At 39.3% G+C, this 18,936-nt stretch overlaps 1 protein-coding gene across 3 annotated transcripts in view; it reads left to right on the top strand.

Annotated features, from left to right (window-relative positions):
• Nucleotides 1-18,936, top strand: part of LRP6 (LDL receptor related protein 6) — a 129,810-nt gene that overhangs the window by 54,435 nt on the left and 56,439 nt on the right. For all 3 annotated transcript variants that reach the window (XR_010073666.1, XM_063355443.1, XM_063355434.1), the window contains exons 4-5: nucleotides 12,101-12,297; nucleotides 13,042-13,173. Coding sequence is in view for 2 of the 3 variants with exons in the window: in XM_063355443.1 (XP_063211513.1) it covers nucleotides 12,101-12,297; nucleotides 13,042-13,173 (329 nt within the window). In the remaining variant the exon portion in view is untranslated. The remainder of the gene's footprint in view (nucleotides 1-12,100; nucleotides 12,298-13,041; nucleotides 13,174-18,936) is intronic.

Here is an 18,936-nt window from a genome sequence, read left to right as displayed (position 1 = left end):
TTAAATTATGCTTGTCAAGTGACCAAAAGTTCATGCAGTATTTTTGTAATGGTGTTTGTTTATAGAAGGTAACAAGACTTGGATGCAGTTTTATATTTGTGTCTTTGGTTTATATTGTAATATTGTGATAATAACATTGTAATTAGCTTTGTTAATTCAAAGCATGGAGATATGGATATCTATTTTGAAGTAGTCCTTCATCTGCTGTTTATTTCACAAGAAAGGGAACTTAATACTACCAAAAAAGAGATAAATATTTTATAGTGATACTTTATTTAAAAAAGGAAGACTCTTCCATAAGTTTTCAGGTAATGGAGAGAAAAGGAAAAGAATTGTCATGTACAATAATAACGTGAGTCCTTTTTTTTTTTTTTTTTAATTGGTGCTGGTTAACGGGAATACCCTAAAATCTTTTTCTCTGTTAAAAATGATTTATAATGTTGTATATCTCCTGTGATAAGAATAGAGAGATCATGAAACCAGATGTGTAACAGAACTTCAAAAAGAGTCGTCTCGACTGAAAGCAATCACACGTGGGGCTCAACGTGACAGCTTGCCACCTGAAAAATTGCAGTCCAAATGTGGATTTCTCACACAAATATGAAATGCTCACAGTTGCTGTAGGAGTAACAGAAACAAGCAAAACCAAAACCACCACACCCTCCAAACAATAATGCCAGTGAGAAGAAAAGTACCATTCCAAAATGACTACCACTGTGATCACACCTAAAATGCACTTCGGTGGCTTTGTCCAACGGGATAATTTAGTGGCTTGTTTTAGTCTTGAGTCACCCCTTTTTGTGCTTCTCTATTTATATGAGAGGGAAAGGACTGCCTTAGTATAACAAGACACTGCTGCAGTCTGGCTGACGCCCTTCTAGGAAGAGAGCATGTATCTGCCGATGCCTTAAATGGTACTGCTTTCAATAGCATCCCCTGGAAAATGAGGCAGGATGTAGAGATGATTTTTGAAATGTTAATTGCTTGAAAAGTGTCCACCGATCAAAAATCGACACCACCACTGTCCAAATCTGTAATACGCTTTTTCCACGGAGCACAAGCCACCCTGTGTTACCCAGTCTTTCTGGCTGCAGAGCTACTTTGGTGTTTGGTGCTGTCACTGCTGCATTTTCAATCTTCTTTTCATACAGACTTCTGTGCAGTTTTTCCCTTACTGGTGGTCTGTTGGACAACATTGCAAATATACTTGGGTTTGGTATTCTGTTTTTATTTTAATGGTGTTTATTTCCTGGTCTGCCTTTGGCTAAACTGGAGGTGATTCATTCTAGAGATGAGGCTGCGAAGGTGCTGATCTTTCTTGGTGTGAGGGGCAGACCAACCTTGTCTGTCTGCAGAGATGCAATCTAACAGCTGTTTCATGACATAGAAGTGAAGTCACCTGGGTCCCAGCAGTTACCTCATTCCCGAATAGGTTCTCTGGGATTGGTGAAACCTGTAATAAAGACCTGTATAGACAAGCAATTTAGATCTACCAATTCTTTCTTACATATTCATTAAAACAAACAAAAAAATCAGCCTAATAAAGTTGTTGGTTTTATTTTTTAAACTGGTACTGAAATGTATCAGAAATATTTCATGGTATTATGCTAATATGTTACCATTTGAGGGGGAGAAAGGGAGATTGTCTCTAGAGAGGAAAGCACATATGACTTCCCTTAAGCGCTCAGAAGCACGCAGTGCTTCTAACAGCACCTGTTTTTCCCAAGGCATGTGAGAAAGTTCTGAAGATTCAGAAAATAGTCAACATCTGCATTCAAGCATTTTTGTTTTGTTTTTTGCTTTTGCAATTACATCATCGGGAGGGCGCGGGGGAAGAGGAAAGAATTGCAGAAGTTAAGCTGTTCTACAGTGGGGTTTTATGTATTTTTTTCTCTGCTGTGACCTCTTAGCCTCTGCCTGTTTTAAGAAAAAAGGTCTTCTGGGGCTGTCTAAAGTGATTCTTTTTTGTTAAATACTGTCTTTCAGTTATCCAGCAATTCACCTTTCTCAATATGATATTTTGCAGCTGTAATTCTGGATTTTGGCTCTTAATTATTTTACTCATCTTTTTAAATAACTGATTTTTCTTATACTAAAAAAGAAAAGACAATTTCTAATTCTGCAGACAAAACAAGATCTTCCTTTTAAGTGGGGGGGGGGGGGGGAACCCACCAAACCCAAAACCCACAAAGCTGTCAGTATTTTTCTTGTAGTCAACCCCATGCCCCCCAAAAAAGAAAAAACAACCAGGTTTTCCTGTGAACAGTAGAACTAATAATATCTAGGGTTAGAAGGGTTTCTACTTATCCCTCCACCCTGGCAGCAGTCCCTCTGGCTTCTCTCTGTATGTTCCTATGCCCTGTGCACACACACAACCTGCTTTTTTCTCCCTCCTTCTTGCCATCCCTCAAATGCACCCATGGCTCCTTATATTCCTTCACCCAGCATTATCCCTTCCTCCTGTCTGTGTCCCCTGTGCACTCTTGCTGGGTCTGGCAGCTTGACAGAGTGTTCCTAGGCAACTTATTTCAGCTGCTCCTCTTGTCAGGTGGCTCAAATACAGGGCGGGGGGGTTTAGGGTTGCTTGCATCTTCATGGCCATCAATTTGTAAAGGAAAACTTGTAAAAAGTAAATATTTTTTTCTTTTTTCGTGATCCCTGCTTTCCTGAGTGGTTGTCCAAGAGATACAAGGTGCATTGGGTATGGAGTTGGAGGAGATGGCTACTGAACAGACTCACCTAGAATGATCAAATGGCCTCGCTTCCTGTGAAAAGATGACATTGTGTGATTAGGTCAGCTTTTTTTCAACTGCCACCTTTTCAAGTCCCCTTTTAAGAAGGCTACCTTTTAGAGTAATTTTCCTTAGGAGTTAAGAATGGGGGAAGACAAGATCATTATGGCTGAATGCATAATCTAACTTAAAACAGACTTTTTGGCTTATTTAGAAACTGCTAGTTTTAGTGATTTGTTCTTGATATTTGGACCATTCTTCTAACTGCTGCTTTATATTTAGAAAGTAAGTTTAATTTTTTTGTTGCTGTCTAAATTTCTTTTGATTAAAATGGATTTTATTTTTTCCTTTTACTGTTGCAAAGCATTACTAGTTTTTCTGGTGCTTTACCTACTGTCAACCTGTCTGGGAAAATATGTGTCTGGAAGCTGAAACTATTGAAGAAATGCAAAAAACAATTGAGTTATTGAATGACATACAGCTTCATAAAGATAAGATGTTCTAGATCTGAATAGTTTTGGTAAATTTTAGCAAAGGAAGCAGATGAATAAAGATTTTATCTGTCTCAAGTTTTTGTAGTGTTGCATAACATGAGGTGGGAAAGAGTCTATAGCAGATAAATGTCATTGTAAAAGCTTCGTGTAAAGCAAGATGAGTTTTAATTGCTTTGGGGGAAGTGAGAAACAGTTAGCGGGAACTAACATCTTTATATCAAAAAAGAATTTCAAACAGTTCCAAGAAAACCACTTTTGTGGTTTGGATGATGAGAGAGAATACACGTAAATAGGAAAAGATTTTAATTAGTGTCACTGACAGTATTAAAGTATTGAGGCTCACACCTCAGTGGTCTAAAATCTGGAATGAGTGAAAGGGAAACGTTCTTGGCATATTTCTAAATCTGTAAGAAATCCATAACTTTTTTGTCTTTTTATTCCTGTAGTCTGACTATCAAGTCTCTACACCTGACACTACACAAGAATTAAAATTTAAAGATTTATGTGTCAGAGAAGGATATTGATATGCATGGATGCGTTGCTGCTTGCTTGCAGGGGTTTGGATAGTGGAAGAGTACAGTAGGCAGGTGGGAGGAATAGGCAGGGGCAGAAACAAAGATGACCTTGATTTTTTTTCTTAGGTCACCTCTTTGGACAGGACCTACGTAGGCTCCTTCAGGAGTCGGTGAGCCTCTGTGTCAAAACCAGCAAGCAGCATGACAGTGCTGGCAGTAGCACTCAGTAAATATGTGGCAGAGTCGTGAATTCATGAGAAAACCTCTACAGCAAATTTTGCAGGGATGATGTATCATTCGTTACCTGCTAGCCCTGGGACTTATTAGCCCCAGCTACTCTGGTGATGGGCTCATTAGAATAAAGAGGAAGAGCCCAGAAGTTGATGACTAATGCCCTTGGTTTGCCAGTGAGAGAAAGGAACGAACCGTTTTTCATGTCAGAATGTAATAATTAAAAAATTAAATTGGTGCATAGAAGAGATGGTTTTGTTTTTTTGCAGCTCTCGCCCCGCTCTTATCAGAGCGAACAGTTGCTTTTTGTGGGACTAATTAAACAAAACTGAATTGCAGACAGCTCTCCTGTGAGTAGAGTACCGAGATAGGTTGGCCTGCTAAGGCAGCTCTTGAATTAATTTTCGCTTCCTTTACCCTGCAGCAGCAGTTCTAATTAATAAGTTAACACGTTACTGGCTGAAGGGAAATGCACTTACAAGGTCCCCCAGGAAGTGTTTGTGCTAATGAGATGGGTTTTGAGGCCACTGTAAGAAAACATACTTTCAGCAACTGTCAGAAAGCTGGGAAGCTCTTGTGAGGAGGTGAATGTCGTAAGTTTGCACTTGAGCATTGATTTTTCTAGTTTCTGTTTTCAAGCATCAGCTCATGTCTGTCTGCCAGATGATTAGTTGCAGATTTGATGAAACACTAAAAATACCGTGTCCCTGCATTTAGAAGAGTTTCTTTTTCATTATTTGCATATCATGTGTACAATATATGACATTACGTGCAAAGTATAAAATTTTGTGTTCTGTGTATCTTTTTGTGTATATTTGTGGGATAAAAAATGCTTAATACCCTCAAGCAGTGACGAGGAATCAGTCTATGGTGAAAACCCTGTTTCAATACCTCACCAACACATTACAGGCCAGTGCAGAAGAGGAATACTGCCCTAATTAAAATTTCTAGAGAAGCCTGCAAAAGCAGAATTAATTAGATTATTTGGACACAGAGCTAGGGTGAATTTCTTGGTTTTTCCCCAAGGTCCTTCTGAAATAAAATGCTGGAAAGGTGGAGCTTTAAAACATCTTAGTTGACTGTGTGTGATACACGTGCACTGTGTATATAGATAGAGATGCTAGGTCACAGGTCTCTGCATATTTCTGACTTTAAATAAAAATAATTAGTACAGGGTGATTAACCCAGGTGGATCAACAGAGCAATACTGCTTCAAAGACCTGAGATGGTAAATGCAGACTTAGTCCAGGATCACAGCCCTGCTAAAAGGCAAAGGAAGAGCAGCTTCAGTTAGGAAGCACCACAGGCCACTCTGCAGTGAGTGGATCTACTGGTGCACCTTCCTTCTAAAACCCCTCATGTCTTCCTGCTGGCTTCCCAGTCTCCTCCCCTCTTGGCAGAAGCCTTGCATCTACACTGCTTGTGACGATGGTGTTTGCCTGAAAAATGACCCGCAGAATGACTTCATTTCTCAACTGTGGTTTTACTTCTGATTGACTTTTTCAGACTTGCATCGAAGGTGGGATTTGAAATGTCATTTCTAGACCTGTTATTTGTTACGTATACTTTCTGGAAACATGTGGCAATCTTGGCTTAAAGAAGTGGCAAAAGAGGAAATATTTTGTTTTTAAAAGATAGTCTCGTATCCCACAAGTCATGTTTCCTCTTTACTTTCTCAGGTAATTAGAGACAGACTTGTATTGTGATAGGAATATTTGAACAAGCATTCATGGTAAAAATGCAGCTTAGTTTTCCACGTTTGCTTTTTGCAAATGTTTTGGAATGTAAGCTTCTGAGGGAACGAGAGCTACCTGTCCTCCTTGTGGCATCCTCAGTGTGGTGTTATACAGTTGTCTGTTGGTCTTTCATGCTTCTTCATCTGATGGTGTGCAGGATTTGTGCTCTAAGCGCTTTGGCCACCTGCTAATGTTTCCAATTGTCACAAGTTGAAAATGTGTAATTCTTGTGATTTCCTGAATGCTCAGGCATTAAGTAATCTGTAGATGGAGAGAAACATTTTGTGTAAAATATTGTAATTTGCTTCATGCAAGCCTATCTGTTACATGCTTTCTTTAACATGATGATCACCAAAAGCAAGGCTCAGAAGACGGGTCTTTACATTTTTAATCCTTCATGAAGGAAGATGTGATGGTAATTGTAGCATAACAACTTTCTGTTTTGTTTTGCTTATACCAAGGGGAAAAAAAAAAAAAAGCCTGATAAGAGTATAGCCCCCAGGTATTTTTAACTGAAAATGGTATAGCATAAGAAGGAAAATAATTAAAAATCCAGCAAATGCAGATATGAGCATCCTGTAAAGACTTTTTCAACAACATGTAGACTAATCAGAAAGCTTTTACCTCTAGATGGTATGAATTTCCAGCTTTTAATATTGTCATTGGATGCCAATATGGTAAATTTTGGCAGAGTATATGAAGTTGCCTACTAAGGCATGCTTCACACAGTGTCTTGCTGTATAAAAACAAGCAATATGTTCCTGCTGCTTACGTTTGTTGATAACTACAATGTCAGTATTGCTTTGGTCACATCCAAACAGGGTTTTTCTCATGATAGGAATAAAAACACCAAGGAGAGATCCCAAGAAAGGTGCAAGTCTTGTCACATGGAAATATTCCCTTGGAAAGAAATGTTAGCTCTCATTTTTCCTTATTAGAAATTTAATGTCCAACACACATCCAGATGCTAGCAAGGATGTGTATCCCTCCTGAATGAAGCTGGTATAAGAAAATGCAGCAGAAAAGGGTAGTGTATGCTTTCGCCAAACAAACAGTACAAACACTGCACCTGCTCATTTTAGTATCATCGCCATGTCATATTCAGTATGAGCTTCAAATGAAAACTTAAATGTCACTCCATTTTTTGCTTCTGTCCTAGTTTTTCACTGCTTAAAACTCGAGTTTTCTTAGCCACTAATTATGGAGATTGCATAGTGTATCTCATTAATGAATTTCTTCATTTTGCAGGTAGAATCAGTCTGTTCCAAATGATTTATCAAGTAAGGTGGAAGTATACCTACACTAGAAATATTTGACCCTTCTTTATTTACCCGGATCAATGATCTATGATATTCTAAAAAGCAGGTATTCACATTCATTCTTCAAGTTACAGAAACAGAGATCTTTGGGTAAAAAACACAGTGAACGTATGTATACTTATGTAAGTTCACTTACATTTTCTGTGTAATTGTGTCACTCACTGTACCTTACTGTTGGAGAATCAGATTTTCTTTGTGAAATTAAGGCATCTCAGATCAGTGTAAATGACCAAGCAAACATCGGGCACTTCCATACTTTCTGAACAGCCCGTTTGGGATGGTGGTTAATCCTCCCTGTCTCAGGCTATGGATGTATGTCCTACTTCCTTGTCCCACTGGTGGAAAAGGTCACTGCCGTGAGCCTGCCCATAGCTGCTCAGCATGGTCTCTCGTCCAGGTCCTACCATATCCTCAGGCTGCCCATGTGCACTGTGTCTCACTGGCTGGTTGATTTAATCCTTCATTTTCATCATTTGTCTTTACTTGCCCTTCTTATTTTGGGTGAGTGGTGTTTAGAGGCATGAGAAGAGAGCTTTAATACGGTTCTATCTCTTATATTCACTCTCTAGCATTGAGAATATAGTATTAAAATGAATTACTTTCATCTTTTTCCCAGTCCTATTGAAATGGGATTGCAAGGACTGATACAACAGTAGATTTTTTTTTTTTTTTCTTTCCCTCTGTCTGATAGCATAGGAGATGGTAATAGGTACAAGATCCTCCAGAGGGACATGGAAAAATGGATTGAAACATAAATGTGAAAATTCTTACACCCTGCCCTGGAGATTGAATGCAGGCAGCCTCAGAGGTCACCTGAAAGGAGTTTAGATACTGTGAAGCTGGAATGTTAATGGTTCAGAGATGTACAGGCCAGGATGTCTCAAGTACCCCATGTTTTCTGCAGGTGTTTTCATCAATTTTTTAAATTAGGGAACTGTTAATGCAGCGAGAATAGAAGGTGCTTGTGTGTGTTTTATGGAGAAATGCCATTATGCTTGAATGTAAAGCATTATCTATTAAATTTCTGGAAAAAAAAATCAAAATTCTCATGATATTTTAAATTTGTGTTATCCTGATTTTGGGTGGCTTTATTTTGGTGTGAGGAATTCCTAAATTTCATAGCTGTAATCTAGCTTTGGATTTGAATGCTAGTGTTAGTTGAAAAAGAAATAAATAAAGGTAGACTTAGGAAATCCTGGTTGTGATAAAGGATATGAATTCAAAGTTGATCTTTTTTTGGTTATTTTATTGTTGTTTTTTATGTCAAGCGAGTTTAGTCTTTGTCTGAAATGCATATTATCCTGAAGCAGGAGCTTTTTTTGTCATTGTTAGTATACAACTGGATAGATTGTCAATGAATTTTCATGTATGTATTCCATTTCAGAGTTCAGTAGCCCCTTTTGTAATGCCTGCTTTAACTTTTATTTGTTATTTGTTTCCTTTTTCTTTATCTTCACAAAGTATTTCACAGGCCTCTTTAACAGAATAAGAATAGAACACAGGTAAATGTATTTAAATTGGATCTATGTTTTCTTCAGGCAGTAGAAAACTCTTTACTATTAGAAGTTTTTACTGTAATTGTATCTCTGATTACCATGACGATACTATAAAGTTGTATTTAGGAAATCACGATACACAGCACAGATGGAACTTAATTTCTGTGGAAACTGCTTGTTTTCTCCCTCTTTTTCTTTTCTCACCTTCCTTCTCCACTCTCCCCTTCTGCATTTCCTTCCCAACCAATTAAACAAAGCAGAGATGGTGATGTTTTAAATGTCAATTGCCATCAAGATTTTTAAGCCAAATTTGTGTGATTATTTGCCTGGCACGGGGAAGATTAATAGTTAGTGTGTGGTTAGAGCCGTCTAATATGTAGACAATTTGCGTGTTGTTGAAGCCCTAGAGAAGTCTGCTGAATGAATAACATTACTCCTTATTCTCATCTCTCGCTTTCTCATCATCTCTAGTGTCTCTTTTTAACGAAACTAATGATAATGAGTACAGCAGTTTGACGGAACTGAAGAGCTTAGTGAAGGATAATAGGATGTAGTGCTTTTTGCTGTCGTATCGCGTGTTCCAATCAAGCCTGGGCTGATAATATAGAGGCTGAAGGTAGTTGCTGCCAAAGAGCTGTTGGGTCCTGTCAGTCCAATTAAACCTGCAGCACCGTACCTGGTACCCAAGTTGGTGGCTTTATTAGAGAGGCCAGAAATGTGGAGACTTGACTGCTCCCCGACCCCGCATCAGTACTTGTAAAACACCCTGTAGGTGGGAAGCACCTACTCCCGTCAACCGTGCACAGCAGTTGAGTGCTACGGGTGACTTTCTGGTCCCCTTTATTCACCCGAGTGTATTTACTAGAGGCAGAAGTCAGGACCCCTCTTCTCACCTGCCAAAACCAGAGCTCTGCAGTTCCTAACTCAGATCATGCTAAAGTGTAACTGCTTCGTGGCAGCCATCGGAAGGACATTTCTTGTTCCCTCACCCCTTCCTTTTCCTTTTTTTTAGCACCTTGGCTCTCCATCCCGCCCTCCCCCCCATTAGGCTATGGAGACTCGTTTAGTGCAGCTTGGCCACTGCTTCTGTGCTGACACACACCATGAGGCTGACGCTGCAGCCTTTGGAGTATGTCCAGATGGGGGAAAAAGGCTCTGCTGGTTTTGCTGATTGGAAGTGAGCTATTGCCTCGTAATGGTTGTTGAAAACAGGGGGTATGGAGTACATGTTACTGGTAATACTCACCTTAATGAGATGCAAGAAATACATGCTGTTGTATTTGGGCCCAAAGCCATCTTTATGTGACGGTACCTCATATCCGCTGAGAAAAATTATACAAGTTTAAGAGTAATTGCTTCAAGGCCATAGCTGATGGTGCAGTCAAATGAAGTGCTCCTGAACCTCTCCAGATAAGGGCTGGTTTAAATAAGGGTCACAGTTCACCTTATGCATTGTCATATGAACAGATGGTTGTCCAAAAGTTGGGCACATTTAACAGTGCCTGTTGTACTCGAAGATTTATTCCAACCAGGAATGGTGGGTAATAATGGCATTTAAAAATCCTCTTTTTTCTTCTTTTTTGTTTTTTTTCGTTGTTCTTTTAAGTGAATTGCAAGATAGTCAGAATGCTTCAGAAAAATGTATCTCCCCTTGTGCATGGGAATGCTGTCTTTGGTGCAGGTTTGGTTATAGTGAGAGCTTTGAACTTTTATTGTGTCTGTCCCATATGACGAATGTCATAAATTTGTCATAAAGACTTAGATAGTCACCAAGCCTGCTATAAACTAAAATTATTCAAATCTGAAGGCATTTAGGGTTTGGGGGTGGGGTTGGTAAAAATGTTTACAGAATTAGAATGCCTTTATTCTTGGTACAGGAGCGTGTTGTGTCATTCTGGCTTCACTGTTTGGCTGGTAGGTTTCAGCTGTAAATTATATTACAATAGTCTCTTGTAAGATGCTTAGTTGGTGCATTTAATTAGAAGCAAATATATACCTGACTCCAGACAGAGATAAGAAAGAAAAGATAATATGTCCTACTTTCGAGTGCAAAATATCAAGAAATAGAAAATTTTGTTTGGTGTAGAATTGGAACACTAGACTGACAAGTAAGGGAATGTATGTGTTTTTCTTGGGAGCAGAAAAAAATAGAAGCTTTAAAGATAATGCATCTTTTTCCAGAAGCTAAGGTGAAAAAGCAGTAATGACTGCAGTCTCTTTATATTCAGAATCATTGGCAGAAGACACCTTCAAGTTTCTTGCTTTAATATACTCTTCTGTTGTATTTTAACAGAAAATACTTGGAAAAATAAGAGTAATTTTGTCCTCTACTAAACTACTTCAGTTACCAACTTCTTTGCAAAAGTGATGCATACAGTGTGGGGGGGGGTTTCTCAGTCAAAATACAGATAATGACTCTCTTCCCTGCAAGAAGAAAACTGGGAGACTGGTGTTCATAGTGTACCCTGTATTGAAGGAGTAGCGGAGCTGTGTGTCAATCCCTTACGCTTTCAGTCCGGGAGGGGGATGGTGATGGTGATCTCCACTGTTCAGTGGGAGCTTGCATACGTGGAACGCCTGTGCACCCACACAGTTAAGAAGAAAGGAGGTGGGAACAAGCACTTGTGTAAATGGTACTTGCATGGCCCTGCTTTGAGCAGGGTGTTGGTCAAGATGACCTCCAGGGTCCTCTGCATCCTAAGTTTTTCTCTGATTCTGAGTAAAATAACTGTAAGAAATGAGGTACTTTAATTCCAGTTCTGAGGAACCTGGGTACAGATAATTAGTTTCTACATCACAAGAACCTGGAAAAACTGTCTTCAGTAATGTTTGTGCTGCATTTTTGTGATGGCTAATGAGCATGTGTTTGTGTATATATACATAAAATATATGGGTATACTCTTTAATTTTGTTTATGAACCTGGAGACAGGCAGTGACCCAGTTTGCTCAGAAATGATACCATTACCATGGCAGAAGATCAGTAGAACTCTGTTTAATGGTATTGCTTATAATAAAAACAATAGCTTAATAATTATCATAATAATGAATTATGAAAAGTAACTTTACAGGTTTCTTTATAGTGAAGCTATTTGCTATTAGAGTATTTTTTTCTGATGGTTCAAAAGAGCGAAACTGGAAGAGATGGATGGACTGCTAATTGACCAAATGCTGTCTCAGTTTGAAATCTGCTGAGGCTGAAAATGATGGACATCATATATCAGCAGGCAGCAGTCAGACTTGCATAAAATGAGCTGGCATTCTCCTCACTTGCGCATGGTGACATAGAGCCTCACAGGTATTGAGTGATGAAAGGGTGCTAGAAATAGCCACAAACCGAAGTAAGCATTTCAGTTGGTATCTCTTAGCCATCTCAGCATCAATAGGCAGCCTGGAAATTGGATGTTCCCCCATATCATTCCCTGAAGTGGGTGCACTATGCTTGTTCTCCATAAATAAATAGAAAGTTCTGATCAACGGTACTTGCACTGTAAAATTCTTTTCACAAAAGCTATGTTCAAGCAAAACCATAGCATGAATTGTGTTTGAGCATACGTTTTCTTCCCTGTATTCTATTAGGCAAGCAGTGGTTAAAGGCTCCCTTCCACATCCTTTTGCTTTGACGCTGTTTGGGGACACGTTGTACTGGACTGACTGGAACACGCATTCAATCTTGGCCTGCAGCAAGTACTCCGGGGAGGACCTGCGTGAAATACATTCCAACATCTTCTCTCCCATGGATATCCATGCTTTCAGCCAAAAGAGGCAGCCAAATGGTAAGCTGCCTTGCTTTCTTTTTTTAACTGCAAGTTGGAACTGATTTGCAAAAATCTTAATTAGTCTTTCTGTATGGCGGTGGGTGGCTTCACTCGCGTCATGATGCAATTTTTCCAATGCAGATTGGGAAAAGACCCAAAGATAAATCAAATATTCTCTACATTGTTTTTTTTAAGTGCAAAAAAAAAAATCTCTTGCTTTTTTTCCTGCCTGCCAGGTTTACCCTATTGTTGTATTTTTTTTTTTCTGTTTCACGTGCCATAATTTTAGGCAACACAGTATTTTTATTTTTTCCAAGTAGTAGTTCCTGAATGGAAAGTAGTGTTAATTTGGCAGATGATATTAAGCAAGACTAGCTCTGTGTAATAACCAGTGTCTTAACCATTGTGTTAATTTACTGTTTGCATTTTGGTTTTGTATATACAACCTACTACGCATTCAGCACTGACATGCTGAATAGTTTGTCAAAATGAGAAGAGCAGAGCTGAAACAAGGCTCTTGTTTAGAGCTAAGTGCTACTTCCCCGAGAAAGGAAACGTTCAACATCCGTGCATTTTGGTACCATAAATACCCCACAACTCAACACTTGGAATTAATTTTTCCTTGTTCTGTGTTTATCATTTCCTTCTTTAATCTGTGTTGCTGCCACCGATTCTACCGCTCAAATGCTGTATGTGTCTTAACGCATGAGATGAGGTCATTCGTTATCAGACGCATTAATCTGTGTGATTTATGTTTAACAGCTACAAACCCATGTGGAATTAATAATGGTGGCTGCTCCCACTTGTGTTTGATGTCTCCTACCAAGCCCTCTTATCAGTGTGCATGTCCCACTGGTGTGAAACTTCTTGAGAATGGAAAGACCTGCAAAGATGGTAGGCTTTGTTTTTAAAAATCCTTTTAGATTAAGCACAGAGTAGTTTTTGGAGGGAAAGGGGTTCTTCCAGCTTCACTATAATGCATATTAGGGGTGGCAAACAGTGAAATCGTGCATGCTTTTGCAGCACAGAGAAAAGTGATTGGAAAATGCCTTCTACTTTTCAAAAAAACGTATGTCTCATGTCTGAAGAGCAGGTTACTTCCAGGTACAAAATTCAGATTGCAGTTCTAGGTTTTGGGGGGGTCTGTTGTTCCCTTTTCTTAGAAAAAATGATACCTACCTCCTCTGTTGTCCCTAAAATGTTTCTAACGTTGTTCATGAATTAGTACTTGGCTAATAGGATTGTACAATAAACACAATTGTTTTTCTTTTTTTTAAGATCTGATGTCCATTTATTATACACGCATACACCTGGAATCTCTTTCAGTTCACATGCATAAAGTTAGGTACCTACATCTGTATAGAAGAACTGAAAACATGGCATGTTTTTAGAGGTGTTGAAAGTGTTTCAGCCTTAAAACTCAAGACACGATCAAGACAGGGCTGCAAGTGCTCACCCAAACTACTTCTAATGTCTTGTTGTGGGCTAACGTGTATGATTTTTAATTGTTACATTTTGTAGGTATAGGTCTTGTGACATTGTGCTGTGGTTGCTGTAGTACTTTAGCAGTATCAAAATAAACACTGGGAGATAATTAGTTTGCTCATAACCAACCATCTTTTATGCAGATCATCTCCTATGACAAAGGTTAATGGAGGAAGAAACAGAAAGATACAGTAGCACTTACTGTAAATAGGTGAAATAAAATGTATACGGAAAGAATTTTTGTTAAATTGTCATTTTATATTTTAAAAATTCTTCCAGGCTTGTCAGCTACTGTTCAGCATTTTCTTTAATTTCATGCTATTTCATGCTCTGTGCTGATTATTTTTGTGTGGCTATTTGTGACTGTGTGAACCTTGTTAAAATAAATTGCTGCTTTTATGTGAAAAACTCAAAAGCAGCTCCCAGTTTAGCCTTGCAGGATTGTTTGTAAGAATTTAACAATACATGCACAAGATGTTTTTCTTCCATTTCTGTCAGTACAACGAACAAGCTTTAATAATACTGCTATGGGTTGGTCATATTTGGTCAGAATGTGACACAAATTCATGTGCTTTTTGAAAAATACTTGGTAAGCACAGATAAACTCCTTTGTGGCAGCAGATAGGTAAAACGGTTGTTACCCAATACAGGCATGTTTCCAAAAGCAGAGCTGCACAAAAAGTCCATGTGAGGGACAGGGAGCGGTGAAGGTTTGGTCACTTGCCAAGCAGAGGTAGAAAGGTAAGGCAGCAGAGGCTGAAGGACTAAGGATGACAGTTGGAACAAGCCCTGGAGAGATCGAGAGTTGCTTGCTTCCCTTTGACTTACTGTTGTTAGGAAAAGGGCCATGGACTTCAGGCAAGAGGGGCTGTATCTTTTTGCTCCCTGCATGCTGCATTCCAAGGAACGGGTCATTGTGCCACAAAAGCTCCTGCTTCCCTGCTCGGGTTCAGCCCCGTGTCCTCATGGAGGCAACCTACCACACAGCTTAACTGCCCTGTGCTGAATGGCACCCTTCTAACGTATCAAACTAAATTACCAAAGGCGAGTAGAGGAATGGTATTAAAAAAAATCCAAAACCGTATTAAAAGGATTTTAACTTCTCATGCAGAGATACTCAAAATCATCAGGTCACTTTTTCAGCCATTCCTTATGTCTCAGAATTTATAATTTGCTCTTTTCTCCCGCTCCCTGAACACATGAGAAGCCAAATTGGATGTTCCCAATCAGCCATGAAGTATATTTGGCTCACAAAATATAGCTCCCATTTTATCAGAAACTTTTTTAACCAATTTACTACAGCATGTTGTTTATCTGTATGCAAAAACCTTTCTATAAGAACATTTCTTTATCTTATGCTTGTCAGTATAATGTTGCATTTTTAACCACCATTCTTCTAATGTGTCTTTCCAAAACACTCTTACCCTCCCTTTTCAAGAAGAAAAATGGGTGGTGAGGGGGGGAGAAAATCTGAGTCTGTGTTTGTTTAGCTCAGTGAGTCTTACATACTACTTCTTCTTGGATTTAGAAATGAGCTAGCACGTAACCCAAGTGAAACAACAAACTATGCATCAGATCCACTGGTCTCACTTAACTTTGATGATCCTGTGCAGAGCTAACTTCTGGGAGGAGCGTGAGGGAGCTTCAGGTTCAGCATTTAGAGCTGAGCTTATCCCAAAATAATGAAATATTTTTGGTTGGCTTTTCACTCCTCTCACTGTAGAGAGGTGCAGGTCTTAGGGCTTCTACAAGTGACCTACAACTTTCCAGAGCTCTTCAAGGCAGAGATTCACTGGAATTTATTCTCATAGTTGCAAAGGCTGCAGTTGATTTGGGGGAGGGAAGAGAGCATGGCAGTCAGACAGAGCCAGACTAGCCACGGATCAGATTTTGAGATGTAAATCTGTACATGTTTGTGTGTTGGCTTCCTTTCTTAGGCTGCTCAGTGACCCTGCAGAAGTAAATTTATTTTCTCTTTTTTCAGGTGTGCGGGGTGGGGGGATTGGTTCTGGTTTCTTGGGCTGTTTTTTTCCCTTTGTACTTGCCTGTTTACTAGATCTGCTGTGAAAGTAGAGCTGAACCCTGAGAACCGAATATTTTTACCTTGGATCATTTCAGTATATATCTATTATGCTGCAACAGATTGAAACACTGAGTGATTAAATCTCTGTTTGCAATTAGAACATGTACATGACTTTGGGGGAAGGAAGGAGGGGAGGGTGACTTGCAGGTGAAGAAAGGTGAAAAATGAGGCTGAGAGTTTCTTTTCTTTGAGACTGTTTTGTCTTCTAGCAGTAGACTAAAATCAGACTGGTTCCTAAACCAAATTCTTTCATGCTGAAAGGAGCCTCTTTGAGGAGAGAACTTCATTTCATGCTGCGCTGATGAGAGCACCAGCCTGGACTGGAAAGATTTTGACGGGTGAATTTTGAGTGTGTGTTTGTGGTGTTTGCAGTGCTTTGGCATTGACAGATGATCCTTGCAGCCAAAGGTGAGGCTGGCTGACCCTCCCTGAGCAGTTTCCATGACAACCTAGCGTTTTTGAATAATCTTGGTTTATAGGAAATCTTTTTCTCCCTCCCCTTTCTCCCAGTGTTAGTTTCTCTGGTTTTTGTAGGTTTTTTTTCATCACACCTTAGAGGAGTTTTACCGTTTCTTTGTGAGAGCTATAATACCACCCACCCCCCGTTTATAAACACTTCTCCATAGTGTTTCAGGAAAGGGTGATAACTTGGAATAAAATAAGCTATTTTTCTAATAGCTGATAATACTGTCTGGTTGTTCATGTCTTAATTTCTATTCCTCTTCCAAAATACAACAGTTATTTAACTGGGATATGGGCTTTTAGCAAGCTCTTGTCTCCCTCATTGCCTAGGTTAAAGTTTGTAAGTCCCTGTCCCTCAAAGAAAAGAGAGGCAGAATAAGCAGTTTTCATGGCCAGCTATTCCAGTTACTCCAGTAACATCCGAAGCAAAGAGCCCTGTCTGAGCATCCAGGCATTTCTACCAGGGAGCTTTTACCTATGGTTGTCGTATTCTTGGTAATTTATTGTCCTCTTCTGCAGGACATACCGGGGTTTCTCTTTTTCAGTATTATAGGCACTGCTGTTCTGAGTTTGGCAGTGCTACATTTAAATGACCTGTTTGATAGTTGTTTTTGTAAGAAAACTTAGGTTTATCTTACGGGTTTGTCATTGGAGTTACCTTCTTATTAGTGCTCAGAGATCTCTGTCCGTGTGCTCAGGTTCTGTCTTTGCCTGTAGTGCATTTTACTTATTATTTGCTACTATCAATACGGATGTGTGGTTTGTACTTGGAATACCAACGGTGACTTCAGCTGAGCAAGGAGAAGCGAGTTTCCTCATGAAGAAAAACCACTGCTTCAGACTTTCATTTCACCTCTGCTTTGGCCATTCTATTCTCTTTCAGGAAAAGAGTCTTTATTTTGCCCACGGACCCTCACATCCTATTTCCCTCATAAGCCTGGAGGCGGTAATCAGAAATTTGCACTTTCTTTTGCAATTTAGGTCTGCCCAGTGGGAAATTTGCTTTGTCGGGAATAGCCAGAATCCCGATTTGACTGCACAGATCAAGATGTTAATTTAACATCTTAATTCTTTCATTTCTTTTAAAGGAAAGAAAAAAATATAATATTAGTTTCAGATACATATCCTTTTGCCTCTGTAGTTTTAAGGTTGAGCTTGTGTAGATGAAAAAAATCTTGTCTGTATTGTGGTGTCATGGTCTCTCTGACAATAGTGACATTACAGCTGGTGAAGGACATTTAGGAAATAAATATTTTAGTCAAATGTGTTGTAATTCTGCTGAGAATGTATTAATAATCTTGATTTCTCAGATACAGAGAATGCATTATACACTTCATATGTATGAATTCCCAAGCATGTGTCAGTGTAGCTGTGCTAGCCTCAGCAACCACTGATGGGTTTTAAGTTCAATAACTTACAAATGACTGAGGCCTGTATATCATTGAGAAGATGTAATTAATTGTAAAGGTTAGCAGGGCATTAGACATTGTACTTTAAAGCTACGCCATTGCATGTATCTGCATGCTTGCTCTGTTTTCCCTTCTCTCCCTCTTCCCTTCACTTCAGCTAGCACATAGATTTAAATTATTTTGATTTTTAATAGTGACTTTTTGAGGAAAGTATTAGTTCCAGGACTAATGTAATGCACCATCCATGAGCTTGTAATCCCAGCTTTCAAAGTGCTTAATAAAAGTAGGCTAAAGCTCTCAAAAATAAGAGTCTGGAGTAAAGCTTTTATGTCCATATTTAGACATCCTAAGTAAGGGACTTGATTTTAGAAAAAAATTGCTAACCATCCTGAATACACCATGACTTGAGGCACTGATAAAAAGAATTCTGAACTTGGTCCCCAATTTGAATAGTTTGGGAAGGTTTTCTTTTAAAAATAAGTTATGGATTGCTAAGATGACTGAGGATAGTGTGGGAGATCAGCAAGAAGGGGTAAGCAGAAGGACTTGACTTTAAATATAGGACAGGTCTATGCCTACCCTGCATGCAAGTGTTTGCATGGCAACTCTGCGCATTGTGGTTTGAAGTCTAGAAACACACACCCTATCATACCTGGTGGTCTGTACCCTCAAACCCAGCGCTGTATTCAAAATGTACTTGTGTCTACAGACATGCTTGTGTTGGCTGCAGTAGACACCATCAGTAGTTAGAGAGAAGACAGCAGCATGGGCAGTAAACTCCGCTCTAAGTCCCCTGACTGTTCATCTAGGCCACTTCATCCTTCTTGCATGTGCAGTCCAAGGTGTCTACAGGAAAAACTGCCTCAGGTCTGCATATTCATGCTGAGGTTAGAGCTCTGGTTGCAGCCTCGATGCACCTTTGGAAAGCATTTGAACCAGTTGAGGTTTGAGGTGTTTTATGTGTTTGTGGCTCATTCCAGTCTCCCAGTAAGTGCTGATAAATTGAAAAGAAAAAAGTTATGCTGGCATGCAACCTGCATTGTCTTTTCCTGCCTTTTCCATCTTTTTTTGAAAGATAATTCCATAGCCATGATGTTCTCCATCTTGCTCATCATTAGAGGCGGGTTTTCTCTTGGAGAGGCAAAGTGAAGAAGTCTGGAGATCCTGCTGTCACACTTTAGCTTTTTCATTCTAACTGGCCTTTGGGATAGAAGTGAA

This window comes from Chroicocephalus ridibundus, chromosome 1 (assembly GCF_963924245.1).
Source record: "Chroicocephalus ridibundus chromosome 1, bChrRid1.1, whole genome shotgun sequence".
Classification (NCBI taxonomy): Eukaryota; Metazoa; Chordata; class Aves; order Charadriiformes; family Laridae; genus Chroicocephalus; species Chroicocephalus ridibundus.
The sequence above is the reverse complement of the archived record's forward strand: the minus strand, read 5'-3'. Positions and strand labels throughout refer to the sequence as shown.